Source organism: Coregonus clupeaformis, unplaced genomic scaffold (genome assembly GCF_020615455.1).
Source record: "Coregonus clupeaformis isolate EN_2021a unplaced genomic scaffold, ASM2061545v1 scaf0021, whole genome shotgun sequence".
Taxonomy (NCBI): domain Eukaryota; kingdom Metazoa; phylum Chordata; class Actinopteri; order Salmoniformes; family Salmonidae; genus Coregonus; species Coregonus clupeaformis.
In genome coordinates, this window is record NW_025533476.1 from 722,662 (window position 1) to 742,992 (window position 20,331).

The 20,331-nt window shown below is 41.5% G+C and overlaps 1 protein-coding gene across 2 annotated transcripts in view; it reads right to left on the reverse strand.

Moving 5' to 3' along the window:
* The window catches only part of efr3a (EFR3 homolog A (S. cerevisiae)), a 289,424-nt gene that overhangs the window by 181,217 nt on the left and 87,876 nt on the right, over positions 1-20,331 (reverse strand). For both annotated transcript variants that reach the window (XM_041841458.2, XM_041841456.2), the window contains exon 4: positions 16,604-16,731. In XM_041841458.2, the coding sequence (XP_041697392.1) occupies positions 16,604-16,731 (128 nt within the window). The remainder of the gene's footprint in view (positions 1-16,603; positions 16,732-20,331) is intronic.

Sequence of the window (20,331 nt, forward strand, 5' to 3'; positions counted from 1 at the left end):
CCTGTCTTTCAAAGATAATTTGTAAAAATCCAAATAACTTCACAAATCTTCATTGTACAGGGTTTAAACACTGTTTCCCATGCTTGTTCAATGAACCATAAACAATTAATGAACATGAACCTCTGGAACGGTCGTTAAGACACTAACAGGTTACAGACGGTAGGCAATTAAGGTCACAGTTATGAAAACTTAGGACACTAAAGAGGCATTTCTACTGACTGAAAAACACCAAAAGAAAGATGCCCAGGGTCCCTGCTCATCTGCGTGAACGTGCCTTAGGCATGCTGCAAGGAGGCATGAGGTCTGCAGATGTGGCCAGGGCAATAAATTGCAATGTCCGTACTGTGAGACGCCTAAGACAGCGCTACAGGGAGACAGAACGGACAGCTGATCGTCCTCGCAGTGGCAGACCACATGTAACAACACCTGCACAGGATCGGTACATCCGAACATCACACCTGTGGGACAGGTACAGGATGGCAACAACAACTGCCTGGAACGCAAAATTCCTCCATCAGTTCTTGGACTGTCCGCAATAGGCTGAGAGAGGCTAGACTGAGGGATTGTAGGCCTGTTGTAAGGTAGGTCCTCACCAGACATTACCGGCAACAATGTCGCCTATGGGCACAAACCCACCATTGCTGGACCAGACAGGACTGGCAAAAAGTGCTCTTCACTGACGAGTCACGGTTTTGTCTCACCAGGGGTGATGGTCGGATTTGCTTTTATCGTCGATGGAATAAGCGTTACACCGAGGACTGTACTCTGGAGCGGGAGCGATTTGGAGGTGGAGGGTCCGTCATGGTCTGGGGCGGTGTGTCACAGCATCATCGGACTGAGCTTGTTGTCATTGCAGGCAATCTCAACGCTGAGCGTTACAGGAAGACATCCTCCTCCCTCATATGGTACCCTTCCTGCAGGCTCATCCTGACATAACCCTCCAGCATGATAATGCCACCAGCCATACTGCTCGTTCTGTGCATGATTTCATGCAATACAGGAATGTCAGTGTTCTGCCATGGCCAGCGGAGAGTCTGGGACCTGTCGGATCGGAGGGTGAGAGCTAGGGCCATTCCCCCCAGAAATGTCTGGGAACTTGCAGGTGCCTTGGTGGAAGAGTGGGGTAACATCTCACAGCAAGAACTGGCAAATCTGGTGCAGTCCATGAGGAGGTGATGCACTGCAGTACTTAATGCAGCTGTTGGCCACACCAGATACTGACTGTTACTTTTGATTTTGACCCCCCCCTTTGTTCAGGGACACATTATTCAATTTCTGTTAGTCACATGTTTGTGGAACTTGTTCAGTTTATGGCTCAGTTGTTGAATCGTGTTATGTTCATACAAATATTAACACATGTTAAGTTTGCTGAAAATAAACGCAGTTGACAGTAAGAGGACGTTTCTTTTTTTGCTGAGTTGATAATCATAGGAAGTCGGGTTCCGAACCCAAAAGTCACAGAACCATGTCCAAATGGGAAATGAAATGTCCAAATGGCATATGTACAGTTGAAGTCGGAAGTTTACATAGACCTTAGCCAAATACATTTAAACTCAGTTTTTCACAATTCCTGACATTTAATCCTAGGTTAGTTAGGATCACCACTTTATTTTAAGAATGTGAAATGTCAGAATAATAGTAGAGATAATATTTTATTTCAGCTTTTATTTCTTTCATCACATTCCCAGTCTGCCAAAAATTCATAGCGCCTTCTGTTAAAACCATTTAAAAAAAACTTAAAACACAGTTACATTCCAGCTGCGGGTCCAGTTCTGACATTATGTGTAGGCCTAGCTGCGGTGAACTCAAATCTTGGCTTGATAGGTCATTCGGAGCCCGAGCAGCGACCTTTATTAGTTCTGAAAATGTACTTTTTTCAGGGGTTGCTACGGGGTCCCTGAACGAGCTATCGGACAGAAACGTGTAGGGTCCGTTTCTATGGGCAGAGGCGGTTTCAATGCACCCAGTCTTGTGATTCTGGGACTTTTCTAAATGTCGTCATTTTCGTGATGTTAAAAATTTATTGAATATATTGCACATGGACGAGGCTGTTTCTCGGCCGGAGAACCTCCTAGAGCCACATAACTCACCGTGCAGTACCGACTTAAGCTATAGAACAGGATAATAAAGTTTCAGAGCTCTAGGTCTGACGGTTCTTTGATGGTACGAATGCCGGTATCTATGGCAGGCTCCTTGTGTCTGTAAGCCACACATTGTGTCACTCCATCTTGGCTATGTGTGTGAGTTTCTCTCGGAGGACTGATGGGCAATGTGAGCACTTGTCAGGCTAGAGCATGTCTCCATGGGTGCTGTCTCTGTGTCCTGGGCTAATGGGGTGGTTCTTTGGGTCTCAATAGAATACTTGAAGTACACAAGGCTGTGTGAGTCTGTCTATTTGCACCTAACTTATTGAAGATGGACAAACTTCATACAGAAAATCACAAAATCAGCTCCGAAACCTGCCTTAACGGATTCGCCTTAACACGGCTCAACTGGATCTTTAACTTTTTTCTACAAAAAAAGAAAAATATTTTTTTTTGCATCACGAAGATGACATTGTACGATTTCTCGTAAACTACGATTGATAAATGGCTGGTTCTATTTTTCCTTACACCGTAGGTTTATGTACTTTGATGTGCAGCGGTCAAATTAGTGCTGTATTACCGTTTTTGACCTTTAATCCTAGAAAATGTGCATTAACTCAAAGAGCATGGCCTCGACGCCATCTTGTTTCCAGGCTAAATGTACATCTGGCCACCCCTCTGCTCACCGAGTTGTCTTTGAAGTCTGTTCCGTTTACGAGAAAAGGCCATGTCCATTTGGTGATGAAATGTCCATTTGCCATATACAGTGGGTCGACACCCTGTGGAATTGTCCAGTAAAGCATAAAAAAATAAAAAAATATGTATTATCTCTCGGAAACCGAGTGTCCTGGAAACTTTATTTCGTGACTTCCCGGAAGAACGAACCTTGGCGCTCTACCCGTGGCCGTCAGCCTGTTTTTGGCACGCCCACAGACGTCTAGTTAGGTGCCGTCCATTTTCAGTAAGAAATGTCTCATCGATCATACGGCAAATGCCATCTGCATCCCTTATGTAGGAAATAAATTCAACAAGTTAACTTTTACTTTTTAAGGCGGCACACCTGTTAATTTAAATGCATTCCAGGTGACTACCTCATCAAGCTGGTTGAGAGAATGCCAAGAGTGTGCAAAGCTGTCATCAAGGCAAAGGATGGCTATTAGATGAATCTCAAATATAAAATATATTTTGATTTGATTTGTTTAATACTTTTTTGGTTACTACATGATTCCATGTGTTATTTCTTCACTATTATTCTACAATATAAAAAATAGTAAAAATAAAGAAAAACCCTTGAATGAGTAGGTGTGTACAAACTTTTGACTGGTACTAATATATATATATATAATATATATAATATATATATATATATATATATATATACATACATATACACACACACACACACACACACACACACACACAGTGGGGGAAAAAAGTATTTAGTCAGCCACCAATTGTGCAAGTTCTCCCACTTAAAAAGATGAGAGAGGCCTGTACTTTTCATCATAGGTACACGTCAACTATGACAGACAAAATGAGAAAAAAATGTTCCTGATAATCACATTGTAGGATTTGTTATGAATTTATTTGCAAATTATGGTGGAAAATAAGTATTTGGTCACCTACAAACAAGCAAGATGTCTGGCTCTCACAGACCTGTAACTTCTTCTTTAAGAGGCTCCTCTGTCCTCCACTCGTTACCTGTATTAATGGCACCTGTTTGAACTTGTTATCATTATAAAAGACACCTGTCCACAACCTCAAACAGTCACACTCCAAACTCCACTATGGCCAAGACCAAAGAGCTGTCAAAGGACACCAGAAACAAAATTGTAGACCTGCACCAGGCTGGGAAGACAATCTGCAATAGGTAAGCAGCTTGGTTTGAAGAAATCAACTGTGGGAGCAATTATTAGGAAATGGAAGACATACAAGACCACTGATAATCTCCCTCGATCTGGGACTCCACGCAAGATCTCACCCCGTGGGGTCAAAATGATCACAAGAACGGTGAGCAAAAATCCCAGAACCACACGGGGGGACCTAGTGAATGACCTGCAGAGAGCTGGGACCAAAGTAACAAAACCTACCATCAGTAACACACTACGCCGCCAGGGACTCAAATCCTGCAGTGCCAGACGTGTCCCCCTGCTTAAGCCAGTACATGTCCAGGCCTGTCTGAAGTTTGCTAGAGTGCATTTGGATGATCCAGAAGAGGATTGGTAGAATGTCATCTGGTCAGATGAAACCAAAATAGAACTTTTTGGTAAAAACTCAACTCGTCGTGTTTGGAGGACAAAGAATGCTGAGTTGCATCCAAAGAACACCATACCTACTGTGAAGCATGGGGGTGGAAACATCATGCTTTGGGGCTGTTTTTCTGCAAAGGGACCAGGACGACTGATCCGTGTAAAGGAAATAATGAATGGGGCCATGTATCATGAGATTTTGAGTGAAAACCTCCTTCCATCAGCAAGGGCATTGACGATGAAACATGGCTGGGTCTTTCAGCATGACAATGATCCCAAACACACCGCCCGGGCAACAAAGGAGTGGCTTCGTAAGAAGCATTTCAAGGTCCTGGAGTGGCCTAGCCAGTCTCCAGATCTCAACCCCATAGAAAATCTTTGGAGGGAGTTGAAAGTCCGTGTTGCCCAGCGACAGCCCCAAAACATCACTGCTCTAGAGGAGATCTGCATGGAGGAATGGGCCAAAACACCAGCAACAGTGTGTGAAAACATTGTGAAGACTTACAGAAAACGTTTGACCTGTGTCATTGCCAACAAAGGGTATATAACAAAGTATTGAGAAACTTTTGTTATTGACCAAATACTTATTTTCCATCATAATTTGCTAATAAATTCATTACAAATCCTACAATGTGATGTTCTGGATTTTATTTTCTCATTTTGTCTGTCATAGTTGACGTGTACCTATGATGAAAATTACAGGCCTCTCTCATCTATTTAAGTGGGAGAACTTGCACAATTGGTGGCTGACTAAATACTGTTTTTCCCCACTGTACATAAACACACACAGTTGAAGTCGGAAGTTTACATACACCTTACCCAAATACATTTAAACTCAGCTTTTCAAATTCCTGACATTTAATCCTAGTAAAAATTCCCTTTCTTAGGTCAGTTAGGATCACCACTTTATTTTAAGAATGTGAAATGTCAGAATAATAGTAGAGAGAATGATTTCAGCATTTATTTATTTCATCACATTCCCAGTGGGTCATATGTTTACATACAATCAATTAGTATTTGGTAGCATTGCCTTTAAATTGTTTCACGTGGGTCAAACGTTTCGACCAAGCTTTAACTTCCTGACTGATGTCTTGAGATGTTGCTTCAATATATCCACATAATTTTCCTTCCTCATGATGCCATCTATTTTGTGAAGTGCACCAGTCCCTTCTGCAGCAAAGCACCCCCACCGCATGACGCTGCCACCCCCGTGCTTCACGGTTGGGATGGTGTTCTTCAGCTTGCAAGCACCCCCTTTTTCCTCCAAACATAACGATGGTCATTATGGACAAACAGTTCTATTTTTGTTTAATCAGACCAGAGGACAATTCTCCAAAAAGTACGATCTTTGTCCCCATGTGCAGTTGCAAACCGTAGTCTGGCTTTTTTATGACGGTTTTGGAGCAGTGACTTTTTCCTTGCTGAGATGCCTTTTAGGTTATGTCGATATAGGACTTGTTTTACTGTGGATATAGATAATTTTGTACCTGTTTCCTCCAGCATCTTCACAAGGTCCTTTGCTGTTGTTCTGGGATTGATTTGCACTTTTCGCACCAACGTATGTTCATCTCTAGGAGACAAAACGCATCTTCTTCCTGAGTGGTATAGTAATAATAATAATAAGTCATTTAGCAGTTGCTTTTATCCAAAGCGACCTACCCTGGCGTTACAAGCGCCATGCTCTACCAATTGAGCTACAGAGAACCACGGTATGACGACTGCGTGGTCCCATGGTGCGTACTATTGTTTGTACAGATGAACGTGGTACCTTCAGGTGTTTGGAAATTGCTCACAAGGATGAACCAGACTTGTGGAGGTCTACATATTTTTTTCTGGGGTCTTGGCTGATTTCTTTTGATTTTCCCATGATGTCAAGCAGAGGCACTGAGTTTGAAGGTAGGCCTTGAAATACATCCACAGGTACACCTCCAATTGACTCAAATTATGTCAATTAGCCTATCAGAAGCTTCTAAACCCATGACATTTTCTGAAATGTTTCAAGCTGTTTAAAGGCACAGTCAACTTAGTGTATGTAAACTTCTGACCCACTGGAATTGTGATACAGTGAATTATACAGTGGGGAAAAAAAGTATTTAGTCAGCCACCAATTGTGCAAGTTCTCCCTCTTAAAAAGACGAGAGAAGCCTGTAATTTTCATCATAGGTACACGTCAACTATGACAGACAAATTGAGAGAAAAAAATCCAGAAAATCACATTGTAGAATTTTTAATGAATTTATTTGCAAATTATGGTGGAAAATAAGTATTTGGTCACCTACAAACAAGCAAGATTTCTGGCTCTCACAGACCTGTAACTTCTTCTTTAAGAGGCTCCTCTGTCCTCCACTCGTTACCTGTATTAATGGCACCTGTTTGAACTTGTTATCAGTATAAAAGACACCTGTCCACAACCTCAAACAGTCACACTCCAAACTCCACTATGGCCAAGACCAAAGAGCTGTCAAAGGACACCAGAAACAAAACTGTAGACCTGCACCAGGCTGGGAAGACTGAATCTGCAATAGGTAAGCAGCTTGGTTTGAAGAAATCAACTGTGGGAGCAATTATTAGGAAATGGAAGACATACAAGACCACTGATAATCTCCCTCGATCTGGGGCTCCATGCAAGATCTCACCCCGTGGGGTCAAAATGATCACAAGAACGGTGAGCAAAAATCCCAGAACCACACGGGGGGACCTAGTGAATGACCTGCAGAGAGCTGGGACCAAAGTAACAAAGCCTACCATCAGTACCACACTACGACGCCAGGGACTCAAATCCTGCAGTGCCAGACGTGTCCCCCTGCTTAAGCCAGTACATGTCCAGGCCCGTCTGAAGTTTGCTAGAGTGCATTTGGATGATCCAGAAGAGGATTGGGAGAATGTCATATGGTCAGATGAAACCAAAATAGAACTTTTTGGTAAAAACTCAACTCGTCGTGTTTGGAGGACAAAGAATGCTGAGTTGCATCCAAAGAACACCATACCTACTGTGAAGCATGGGGGTGGAAACATCATGCTTTGGGGCTGTTTTTCTACAAAGGGACCAGGACGACTGATCTGTGTAAAGGAAAGAATGAATGGGGCCATGTATCATGAGATTTTGAGTGAAAACCTCCTTCCATCAGCAAGGGCATGGAAGATGAAACGTGGCTGGGTCTTTCAGCATGACAATGATCCCAAACACACCGCCCGGGCAACGAAGGAGTGGCTTCGTAAGAAGCATTTCAAGGTCCTGGAGTGGCCTAGCCAGTCTCCAGATCTCAACCCCATATAAAATCTTTGGAGGGAGTTGAAAGTCCATGTTGCCCAGCGACAGCCCCAAAACATCACTGCTCTAGAGGAGATCTGCATGGAGGAATGGGCCAAAATACCAGCAACAGTGTGTGAAAACCTTGTGAAGACTTACAGAAAACTTTTGACCTGTGTCATTGACAACAAAGGGTATATAACAAAGTATTGAGAAACTTTTGTTATTGACCAAATACTTTCCACCACAATTTGCAAATAAATTCATAATAAATCCTACAATGTGATCCTCTGGATTTTTTTCCCTCATTTTGTCTGTCATAGTTGACGTGTACCTATGATGAAAATTACAGGCCTTTCTCATCTTTTTAAGTGGGAGAACTTGCATAATTGGTGGCTGACTAAATACTTTTTTCCCCCACTGTAAGTGAACTAATCTGTCTGTTAACAATAGTTGGAAAAATTACTTGTGTCATGCACAAAGCAGATGTCCTAACCGACTTGCCAAAACTATAGTTTGTTAACAGGAAATTTGTGGAGTGGTTGAAAAACAAGTTTTAATGACTCCAACCTAAGTGTATGTAAACTTCCGACTTCAACTGTATATACAGCTGTGGAAAAAAATAAGAGACCACTGCAAAAGTATCAGTTTCTCTGGTTTTACTATTTATAGATATGTGTTTAAGGTAAAAATAACATTTTTGTTTTATTCTATAAACTACTGACATTTCTCCCAAATTCCAAATAAAAATAGTCATTTAGAGCATTTATTTGCAGAAAATGACAACTGGTCAAAATAACCAAAAAAATGCAGTGTTGTCAGACCTCGAATAATGCAAAGAAAAGAAGTTAATGTTCATCAACTTCGTAAGAGTTCAGAAATCAATATTTGGTGGATTAACCCTGATTTTCAATCACAGCTTTCATGCGTCTTGGCATGCTCTCCACCAGTCTTTTACATTGATGTTGGGTGACTTTATGCCACTCCTGGCACAAATATTCAAGCAGCTCGGCTTTGTTTGATGGCTTGTGACCAGCCATCTTCCTCTTGATCACATTCCAGAAGTTTTCAATGGGGTTCAGGTCTGGAGATTGGGCTGGCCATGACAGGGTCTTGATCTGGTGGTCCTCCAGCCACACCTTGATTGACCTGGCTGTGTGGCATGGCACATTGTCCTGCTGGAAAAACCAATCTTCAGAGTTGGGGAACAATGTCAGAGCAAAAGGAAGCAAGTTTTCATCCAGGACAACCTTGTACGTGGCTTGATTTATGAGTCCTTCACAAAGACAAATCTGCCCGATTCCAACCTTGCTGAAGCACCCCCAGATCATCACCGATCCTCCACCAAATTTCACAGTGGGTGCGCGACACTGTGGCTTGTAGGCCTCTCCAGGTCTCCGTTTAACCATTACACAACCAGGTGTTGGGCAAAGCTGAAAATTGGACTGTTGGAAATTGGAAATTTTAAGGATGGAAGCAACCTGATGCTCACTGTATCCCTCTGCCAGTAAAGCCATAATTGAACCCTTCTTTTCCTCACTCAAAACGTTCCTTTTCAACTCGTTTGGCATGGTCAATCGTTCTTTTTTGATTAATATTACTTTTGAGGTACTATTAGCACTGTTTTTGCCATCCAGCTGGTCCTATTGCAAGAGGATAGTGATGACCACAGCAGTGGTTTTTATTATTTTCCTCGTTAAATAAGATTTGGTTCAGGTGATCACCTAATCAGTACCTAATTCAGTAGAATGAGGTGTGCCTGTGTTGGACTGGATTGTGTCGAGGCACAGATCTGGGTAAGGGTACAGTGGTTCTTATTTTAAAAGTTTTGAGCATATGCCGCAACCGTTTGTGGTAGATAGTGACAAATTGCGTCATTCTGTCATTGCACCATACTATCACAAGGGGGAGTAGAATGCTGCGCTGTCGGTAGTCTAAACTGTGGCACAAATTGACTATTTCTTCGTAAATTAATGGAGGTGTGAATGTTTCAGTTCGAGAGTCTCTTATCTGGCACTAGAGTACTGCATCAGGCAAAAAAAGAAATTGCTGGGGGAGGTCCTGGAGTTGAGAGAGAACTTGGTTAAATACAATGGCGCAATTACACTTGACATGGACTGACGATTTTAGAAAAATAGGCACGGTGGACTTTTGGTTTCTCTCCCTCTAAAAATTATTCTAAATAACAAACTGGCTTTATTTACCACAGTGTGAAAGGGTGATAGCCCCTCTATATAAAGTGAGTTTCTGATGTGAAGAAGAAACTGAATGAAAGAGTCCAGCGAGGATAGGGAGGGAAAAAAGGTTGAACACATTCACACCTCCATTAATTTACAAAAAGATAGTCTAATAGCTCGGCCAGGTGTGAAAAATCCCCCAATTTGTGCCACAGTTTAGACTACCGATAGACGCTGCGGTCAGTCAGAGTTGAGTCCTATTGTAAAGTGTAGCCTAATTGCTAAAAACCGGCAAACTTGCAATGTATTCGATACTTAAGTATTCTAAAGTTTTATGTTTAACTCAATATCACAGACCTGATTTGCCCTAATGAAAAATGCATCAACCCCTATAAATATAATGTATTATTAACCCTGCATTATAATTGTATAAAAGCCCCTTAGATATCAATTAATCCTCTCAATTTAATTAGATCTAGAAGGACATTTTATTGATCTGCCAGTATTCTTATTTAGAGATTCCAGACCGTTTTCATTTGCAGGGATATTTGTGCGTTTTTGACTAAATGTAAGTCAGAACAAACACTTATTCCACTTTTATTATATTCCTGTTGCTATTGTTATATGTAAATACAAGAAATGTGTATGTAGAGGGGTAACTTCCTTCACCAGTTCTCTTACCCTTTTGTAAAATTGTGTGATTAGCCAACCAGTTGGTGTTACTGTAATGTTAATTCTCTTAAGAGAAAAATAGCACACCATAATTCCTCTCATTGTGAATAGAGATTTTAGTTGCACTTCCCCCCCAGCTCCACGACCACGGGTAAAACCTTGCTGAGATGATTAATGTATTTGTTGCAACTTGACGAACTGCTCACCAGGCACAGCATGGGCCATCCGGACCGTTATGCGGTTCTGCTATTCCAAGGATGTGAAACCGAAGAGAGATACCACGAGTGGACACAGAATACCAACTGGGATGGATCCCGAGGCAAATGTGGCTTACCAGTGAACGTCTGAGTGTTCATCATTAATACTGTGTCTCAGAAGTTTCTGTTCATGAGTGATGCAACCGGAAAAAGCATTAAAGACAGAGTTAATGAGTACTTGAGGTCACCGAGAAAGTCTGGACATGGCATGCTCTCCCGTATGTAAGGAATTAGGCACTTTACTATGTAGGCTACAGTAAACATCTAACTGTCTTGTAGGTTTTTGTCAGACTGCACAGTAGCCTAATAAACATACATCTTAAAACATTTTATTTTTTAAAAATCGAATTCAATAATAGATTTGTACCAATGTAGATGCTGTGTTTGTATTTTTTTGTGAACTCAGCAAACAACGTTTCCACTCCGAGAATGAGAATGGTAAATTACTGTAATTAATATATTAATTCAATACATTGGAATACAAGAAGCCATCCACCCATGATGGGCTATTAGCAGGACAATAGACTCTTGCCAAGAAGGAGATCAAGGAGGGTAGGAGAGGAGGGTAGGAGAAGCATTGTATTTAAAAAGACACTGCACAGTAGCCTAATAAACATATGCATTTTGAAATAATTGTTTAAAACATGTATCAAATTCAATAACATATTTCTACCACGGTAGATGCTGTGTGTTTGCTTAACAGCCAATATTAAAAAACTGTCAAATGCATTCGTGAATTCAATCACTTTAGTTTATTAATTGTTTAAATTATTCAAGTCTCCTTTCTCTTCTCTGTGCTGGAGTTATTTTAAGAATACAAAACAAGCCATCCATCCTTGATGGGCTATCAGCAGGACAATAGACTCTTGCCAAGTTTAGGGACTTTACATGTATTAATGGATGCTTGCGAGGCCGGTCACTTCTCCCATCTCGTTGCATAGCCCACCACATGCACTGTTTTCTAACCACATCTGGATGGATCCATAACGAATTACTGTGGGAATAAATATCACTAAATGACAGAAATATTGGAATAAAGTAGGCTAATGAAGGCAACCAATTGTTGCTTACTGAAACACCCAAAGTCATCCAATTGTTTTGAAGCAATAGCCTACCCGCGTGTGGTCAACGATTTCAGCACCGTTTCGCGCTGCTCTGAGACAAGCATGGGGACTGGTCTTGATAAATCAATAACATTTATTTTTTCACTGAATCTCCGATTGGGTATTGGTTAGCCTACAATTAGGCTGTGGAAATGTTAGGATTATTTTGCTCTTCACTCGCAGTCGTTTAGTAGCCTAGGCCTACTCCTGACCGGTCACGTTGTACAGCGCCATATGTTCCTAACGGAAACCCTGAGGCCTACATAGGCTACTGTAAAATGCATTTTCATTTTCTTGGAATAGAAACACCATAATATTAAATCAATTTAATTAAGCTACATTTCTAACAGTATAAACAGCACAACAAATACTGTAAATGTTGACCAAAGAAATACTATAATAATTTCAAAACAAATTATAATAAATCCCATGTAGTCTGTTCTAACGAAAAAAAAGTTACTCTTGAACAGCCAATATTAAAAACAGTCAAATGCATTCATGAATTCAATCGCTTTAGCCGACATGTTGCGGTTTATTCATTGTTTAATTATTCAAGGCGTCATTTGTTATTTCGTTTTATAACTAAAATGCTTCACTGTATTTAAAGACATGGCTGACCTGTATGCTTTATGTAGGCCTATAAAGTAGGCCTTTATGACAATAAGTAAGTTACGCTAAAACAGCTACAGTAAACAGGACTCTTAGGCCTACAGCTCCATGTCATTTAAATAACATAGCTTCTCAAAGATGCCCTCTGGTGGTCAAACTAACATTAAATACAATTAATGGCAACAATGGCTAACAGTTAAATAACGTGCCATAGAATTCTGCCACACCCCGCAAAGCTGTGCTGCAGTATGACACAACTTTTAAAAGAAGAACCACTGTACCAAAAAATGTCTGCAGCATTGAAGGTCCCCAAGAACACAGTGGCCTCCATCATTCTTAAATGGAAGAAGTTTGGAACCACCAAGACTCTTCCTTGAGCTGGCCGCCCGGCCAAACTGAGCAATCGGGAGAGAAGGGTCTTGGTCAGGGAGGTGACCAAAAACCCAATGATCAGTCTGAAAGTGCTCTAGAGTGCCTCTGTGGAGATGGGAGAACTTTCCAGAAGGACAACCATCTTTGCAGCCCTCCACCAATCAGGCCTTTATGGTAGAGTGGCCAGACAGAAACCACTCCTCAGTAAAAGCCACATGACCGTCCGCTTGGAGTTTGCCAAAAGGCATGGTCTGAAGGACTCTCAGACCATGAGAAACAAGATTCTCTGCTGATGAAATCAAGATTGAACTTGTTGGCCTGAATGCCAAGCGTCACGTCTGAAGGAAACCTGGCCCCATCCCTACGGTGAAGCATGGTGGTGTGGGGATGTTTTTCAGTGGCAGGGACTGGGAGACGAGTCAGGATCGAGGGAAAGATGAATGGAGCAAAGTACAGAGATCCTTGATGTAAACCTGCTCCAGAGTGCTCAGGACCTCAGACTGGGGCGAAGGTTCACCTTCCAACAGGACAACGACACTAAGCACACAGCAAAAACAACGCAGGAGTGGCTTCGGGACAAGTCTCTGAATGTCCTTGAGTGGCCCAGCCAGAGCCCAGACTTGAACACGATCAAACATCTCTGGAGAGACCTGGAAATAGCTGTGGACCGACGCTCCCCATCCAACCTGACAGATTTTGAGAGAATCTGCAGAGAAGAATGGGAGAAAATCCCCAAATACAGGTGTGCCAAACTTGTAGCATCATACCCAAGAAGACTCGAGGCTGTAATCGCTGCCAAAGGTGTTTCAACAAAGTACTGAGTAAAGGGTCTGAATACTTATGTAAATGTAATATTTCGTTTATTTTTTATTTTTATTATCAGCAGAAATTTCTACAAACCAGTTTTTGCTTTGTCATTATGAGGTATGGTGTGTAGATGAGGAAATAAAACAATTTAAACAATTTTAGAATAAGGCTGTAACCTAACAAAATGTGGAAAAAGTCAAGGGGTCTGAATATTTTCCAAAGCCACTGTATATATACAGTGGGGGAAAAAAAGTATTTAGTCAGCCACCAATTGTGCAAGTTCTCCCACTTAAAAAGATGAGAGAGGCATGTAATTTTCATCATAGGTACACGTCAACTATGACAGACAAAATGAGAAGAAAAAAAATTCAGAAAATCACATTGTAGGATTTTTAATGAATTTATTTGCAAATTATGGTGGAAAATAAGTATTTGGTCAATAACAAAAGTTTCTCAATACTTTGTTATATACCCTTTGTTGACAATGACACAGGTCAAACGTTTTCTGTAAGTCTTCATAAGGTTTTCACACACTGTTGCTGGTATTTTAGCCCATTCCTCCATGCAGATCTCCTTTAGAGCAGTGATGTTTTGGGGCTGTCGCTGGGCAACACTGACTTTCAACTCCCTCCAAAGATTTTCTATAGGGTTGAGATATGGAGACTGGCTATGCTTCTTATGAAGCCACTCCTTCGTTGCCCGGGCGGTGTGTTTGGGATCATTGTCATGCTGAAAGACCCAGCCACATTTCATCTTCAATGCCCTTGCTGATGGAAGGAGGTTTTCACTCAAAATCTCACGACACATGGCCCCATTCATTCTTTCCTTTAAACAGATCAGTCGTCCTGGTCCCTTTGCAGAAAAACAGCCCCAAAGCATGATGTTTCCACCCCCATGCTTCACAGTAGGTATGGTGTTCTTTGGATGCAACTCGGCATTCTTTGTCCTCCAAACACGACGAGTTGAGTTTTTACCAAAAAGTTCTATTTTGGTTTCATCTGACCATATGACATTCTCCCAATCCTCTTCTGGATCATCCAAATGCACTCTAGCAAACTTCAGACGGACCTGGACATGTACTGGCTTAAGCAGGGGGACACGTCTGGCACTGCAGGATTTGTGTCCCTGGCAGTGTAGTGTGTTACTGATGGTAGGCTTTGTTACTTGGTCCCAGCTCTCTGCAGGTCATTCACTAGGTCCCCCCGTGTGGTTCTGGGATTTTTGCTCACCGTTCTTGTGATCATTTTGACCCCACGGGGTGAGCTCTTGCGTGGAGCCCCAGATCGAGGGAGATTATCAGTGGTCTTGTATGTCTTCCATTTCCTAATAATTGCTCCCACAGTTGATTTCTTCAAACCAAGCTGCTTAACTATTGCAGATTCAGTCTTCCCAGCCTGGTGCAGGTCTATAATTTTGTTTCTGGTGTCCTTTGACAGCTCTTTGGTCTTGGCCATAGTGGAGTTTGGAGTGTGACTGTGAGGTTGTGGACAGGTGTCTTTTATACTGATAACAAGTTCAAACAGGTGCCATTAATACAGGTAAAGAGTGGAGGACAGAGGAGCCTCTTAAAGAAGAAGTTACAGGTCTGTGAGAGCCAGAAATCTTGCTTGTTTGTAGGTGAACAAATACTTATTTTCCACCATAATTAGCAAATAAATTCATTAAAAATCCTACAATGTTATTTTCTGGATTTTTTTTTCTCTATTTGTCTGTCATAGTTGACGTGTACCTATGATGAAAATTACAGGCCTCTCTCATTTTTTTAAGTGGGAGAACTTGCACAATTGGTGGCTGACTAAATACTTTTTTCCCCACTGTAAATGTATTTAAAAATATATATATATATACTTTGAAAATGTGGAGCAGGTAGAAGGAAATAAAATCCCTTTTTAGATTACATTTTTAACGCAACAAAATGTGAAAACTTTCACTAGCGACTGTACATAAAATGAATGAATATTAGGCCAATAATTCAAGATATTGTGCTGAAAAGTCAAGATAAAAAGTGCCAAAAAATATTCAAGACATTGTGCCGAAAATGCAAGATATTGTTCAAAAACAAAATCAGGATATTGTGCCAAAAGAATAAGATGAACAGCTAGCAACTAAGCCACCGTCATGTACACAACTTAACACATGCAGTATTACTCTAGTATCTATTCATTGGCATTCAAATGGTCTGTGGGTGGTACAGCGAAATCAAAGAATCTGCCCAACGAATGGAGTTGGCAACCCTTGGACAGTGAACACATTAGATGGGCAGTATTGGGCAATGACAAGCAGTTAGTCACGCATACTACAATGCCAAGTTAGTTGCGCATAGCAAAAGCAGTGCACTTTATAGGGAATAGAGTGCTATTTGAAACAACACCTTCTTGGTCTACGTGTGTCTCTCTCTCTGCTTTTCAGCTTCAGGGGTAAATCGCACCAAATTCAATGCAATTTCTGTCATTATATTCACTGTATTGATTCAGTGCTGCCACACTTTTTTTTGCAAATTCCCGTAATCTAATTTTAGTCCTCAATAAATATTTATTACTTTCCACAAGGCATTTCGCAACACATTAAATCATAGGAGAGAAATGGCTTAGAATGACTATAGGGGAACCTTTAAAAAACCCAGAGTCTCAAAGCGACTTTCGAAATAGAAGTATGTATGTATCTTAATGATTACACAACACAGTGGGGTCAAAGTCGGGGTCGAATTGCAGTGGGGTTGCCACATCATTTTTTCCATAAAAAAAAAAAAGATGTAAAAGAATACAGATTACTGGATGTGGCAATATACCATTGTTTTTAGAAAGATAATTTGAAAAAAAATATTTATATTGAGTGAATGTATTTATTGGTTCTCTTAATTTTGATAAGACAGATTAAATTGTAATGAATTGAAGGTTATTTGTTGATGTAACATTTTTGAAATACACAATATGCTTACTGTAAATGAAAATAATTCTTATTTGACGGAGACAGTTGATTAGTTTATTGGGGTAGGGGTTGTTTGAAGGTCAATGGTCACTCACCCGTAGCGATGGCGGACCACGTCTCGGCTCAGTCGCTCCGCCAGGTAGGCCCCGATCCTGTCCAACTTCTCCGGGGCTGAAACCGCGTAGAAGGTGAGCTTCTCCATGTCTGACTTGGACAGGCCATCCTGAAAGAGTAGTACACAAGGGTTACAGAAGCACCAAACGTAAGAACATTGTCAGAAACTGAGGTAAATAGAGGTATTATTGTTTTTGTTTTACGGTGTGCCATAATGAACATAACACACTTGTTCAGTCCCCCGCATGGATTTCAAAGGAATGGAATAGTGTAAGATATAGGGTGGAAACTCCCTCTAGCTTAAGTTTACACCAATTGAAATCCATGAGTGGAGTGAACACATCAGGGAGAAGGGTGGAGAATCGTAATTCAGCTAAGTAGTCATACCATAAGGGTGGGTGGGCAAGTCATTTTCAGGGTAGGCAGTTCGAATAGCAGATTCTGCCATCTTTAAAATAATTCTAGCCCAATCAGGACTTGAATTGGACAGTGAATTGAAAATTCCCTTTCAGTTCATGAGAAATGTCTAATTCAACACCTCAACGACACTGAAAATGCCCCCAGTAACAATTCAAATTGTAATTCACATACATCAACCCAATGTGTGGGCGCTGGGAGTTATAGAGTGTCATACTTGAATTGAAATCATATCATATACTGTTAGTCGCTTTGGATAAAAGCGTCTGCTAAATGGCATATTATTATTATTATTATATAGTCCCTACCTCTGGCTAACTTTGGGTCAGATGGGGCATGGGAGAGAAGAGAGAGTTTGAGAGTTGAAGTATAAATCAAGGTTCAGAGGTAAATCACAGAGGTTAAGGGGTTAAGACAAGTTAACCGCTGGAACATGCGTGTTCACATGGATGACTGTCTCTGATGTAGAGGGAGGGCCTTCATTAAACTTGTGATCTCCTGACGCTCTGGTTGCGTCCCAAAGAACACCATATTCCCAATATAGTGCACTTCTTTTGACAAGGGTACATAGGGCTCTGCTCAAAAAAGTGCACTATAAAGGGAATAGAGTACCATTTGGGATACATCCTCTATGGCAAATCACAGGCACTGTCTTCTTGCTTTCTCCCTATCAGTATCTATTCTCCACTGCACACATACTGTGTTTGCGCGCGTTTGTTTGGATGACGTCCTCCAAGCCCATTACAATGATAACATGTGATATTGAAATAAAAATACATCATAAATAAAGTATTATATTATACTACACATACAATATTGGACCGTAGACACTAATGTACACTATGCATAGAGTTGCAAAACGACCGATAATTTACCAACGTTACTGGAAATTTCCATACTTTTTGTAATAAACTGGTAATTTTCTGCAATCTATGGAAACTTTGGTAATTTATACTTGATTTATCTGTGTCCATATTTCCATGATTTTCTAGTGGATAGACCATATGGTTCAAGAGAAGATAGCCTAATAAAAACATTTAAGCATCTAAATCAACAGTAAATAAACTCTACAACCCTTCCAACAATTGACTTTATTTAACAACTCACCAGTTTGTCCCCAAAACATTTAAAACAAAGACATATTGGCATAATAAAATGAAGAAAGGGTGTAAAACATAATAATATTCCACGCTGAAACCCTCAAATTAAAACACCAATGGTATTCACTTAGTTGACGGGTTATACACTGCTCAAAAAAATTAAGGGAACACTTAAACAACACATCCTAGATCTGAATGAATGAAAGAATCTTATTAAATACTTTTTTCTTTACATAGTTGAATGTGCTGACAACAAAATCACACAAAAATGATCAATGGAAATCAAATGTATCAACCCATGGAGGTCTGGATTTGGAGTCACCCTCAAAATTAAAGTGGAAAACCACACTACAGGCTGATCCAACTGTGATGTAATGTCCTTAAAACAAGTCAAAATGAGGCTCAGTAGTGTGTGTGGCCTCCACATGCCTGTATGACCTCCCTACGACGCCTGGGCATGCTCCTGATGAGGTGGCGGATGGTCTCCTGAGGGATCTCCTCCCAGACCTGGACTAAAGCATCCGCCAACTCCTGGACAGTCTGTGGTGCAACGTGGCGTTGGTGGATGGAGTGAGACATGATGTCCCAGATGTGCTCAATTGGATTCAGGTCTGGGGAACGGGCGGGCCAGTCCATAGCATCAATGCCTTCCTCTTGCAGGAACTGCTGACACACTCCAGCCACATGAGGTCTAGCATTGTCTTGCATTAGGAAGAACCCAGGGCCAACCGCACCAGCATATGGTCTCACAAGGGGTCTGAGGATCTAATCTCGGTACCTAATGGCAGTCAGGCTACCTCTGGCGAGCACATGGAGGGCTGTGCGGCCCCCCAAAGAAATGCCACCCCACACCATAACTGACCCACCGCCAAACCGGTCATGCTGGAGGATGTTGCAGGCAGCAGAACGTTCTCCACGGTGTCTCCAGACTCTGTCACGTCTGTTACATGTGATCAGTGTGAACCTGCTTTCATCTGTGAAGAGCACAGGGCGCCAGTGGCGAATTTGCCAATCTTGGTGTTCTCTGGCAAATGCCAAATGTCCTGCACGGTGTTGGGCTGTAAGCACAACCCCCACCTGTGGACGTCGGGCCCTCATACCACCCTCATGGAGTCTGTTTGACCGTTTGAGCAGACACATGCACATTTGTGGCCTGCTGGATGTCATTTTGCAGGGCTCTGGCAGTGCTCCTCCTGCTCCTCCTTGCACAAAGGCGGAGGTAGCGGTCCTGCTGCTGGGTTGTTGCCCTCCTACGGCCTCCTCCACGTCTCCTGATGTACTGGCCTGTCTCCTGGTAGCGCCTCCATGCTCTGGACACTACACTGACAGACACAGCAAACCTTCTTGCCACAGCTCACATTGATTTGCCATCCTGGATGAGCTGCACTACCTGAGCCACTTGTGTGGGTTGTAGACTCCGTCTCATGCTACCACTAGAGTGAAAGCACCACCAGCATTCAAAAGTGACCAAAACATCAGCCAGGAAGCATAGGAACTGAGAAGTGGTCTGTGGTCACCACCTGCAGAACCACTTCTTTATTGGGGGTGTCTTGCTAATTGCCTATAATTTCCACCTGTTGTCTATTCCATTTGCACAACAGCATGTGACATTTATTGTCAATCAGTGTTGCTTCCTAAGTGGACAGTTTGATTTCACAGAAGTGTGATTGACTTGGAGTTACATGTGTTGTTTAAGTGTTCCCTTTATTTTTTTGAGCAGTGTATATTTATTACAGCTTTGTCATTCTATTGTTCATATTCAAACATTTTATTATTTTACATGTTATGAATGTTACCTAAAATCCTTTAAAGTTTCCAACAATATGGTAGTTTACTAGTCAATTTAGACATTTACCAGTAACATTCTCTCCCTCTGCAACCCTAACTATGCACATACTTCACTATATAGTGTTGGGAACTAACTTCTAAACGAACTATCCTTATTCATGTTACCATATTTGAACTGATAGTATTGGACATCTACTGAGTGAGAAAGGGGAATGCAGAAAGTTGACATTTTGTCAGAACATGTTTTTGTTAAATCTTATGTATCCTATAGAGGGGAGGACGACAACGGTCTGGTTCCAGTCAACAGATAAGGTAGGACAGCCGTGAGTTAGGGAGGAGGGAGGAATTTGGGCAGAGGTCAGGTCAGAAGAAGTGAGAAAGAACAGGCATCACTAAAGTCCTGT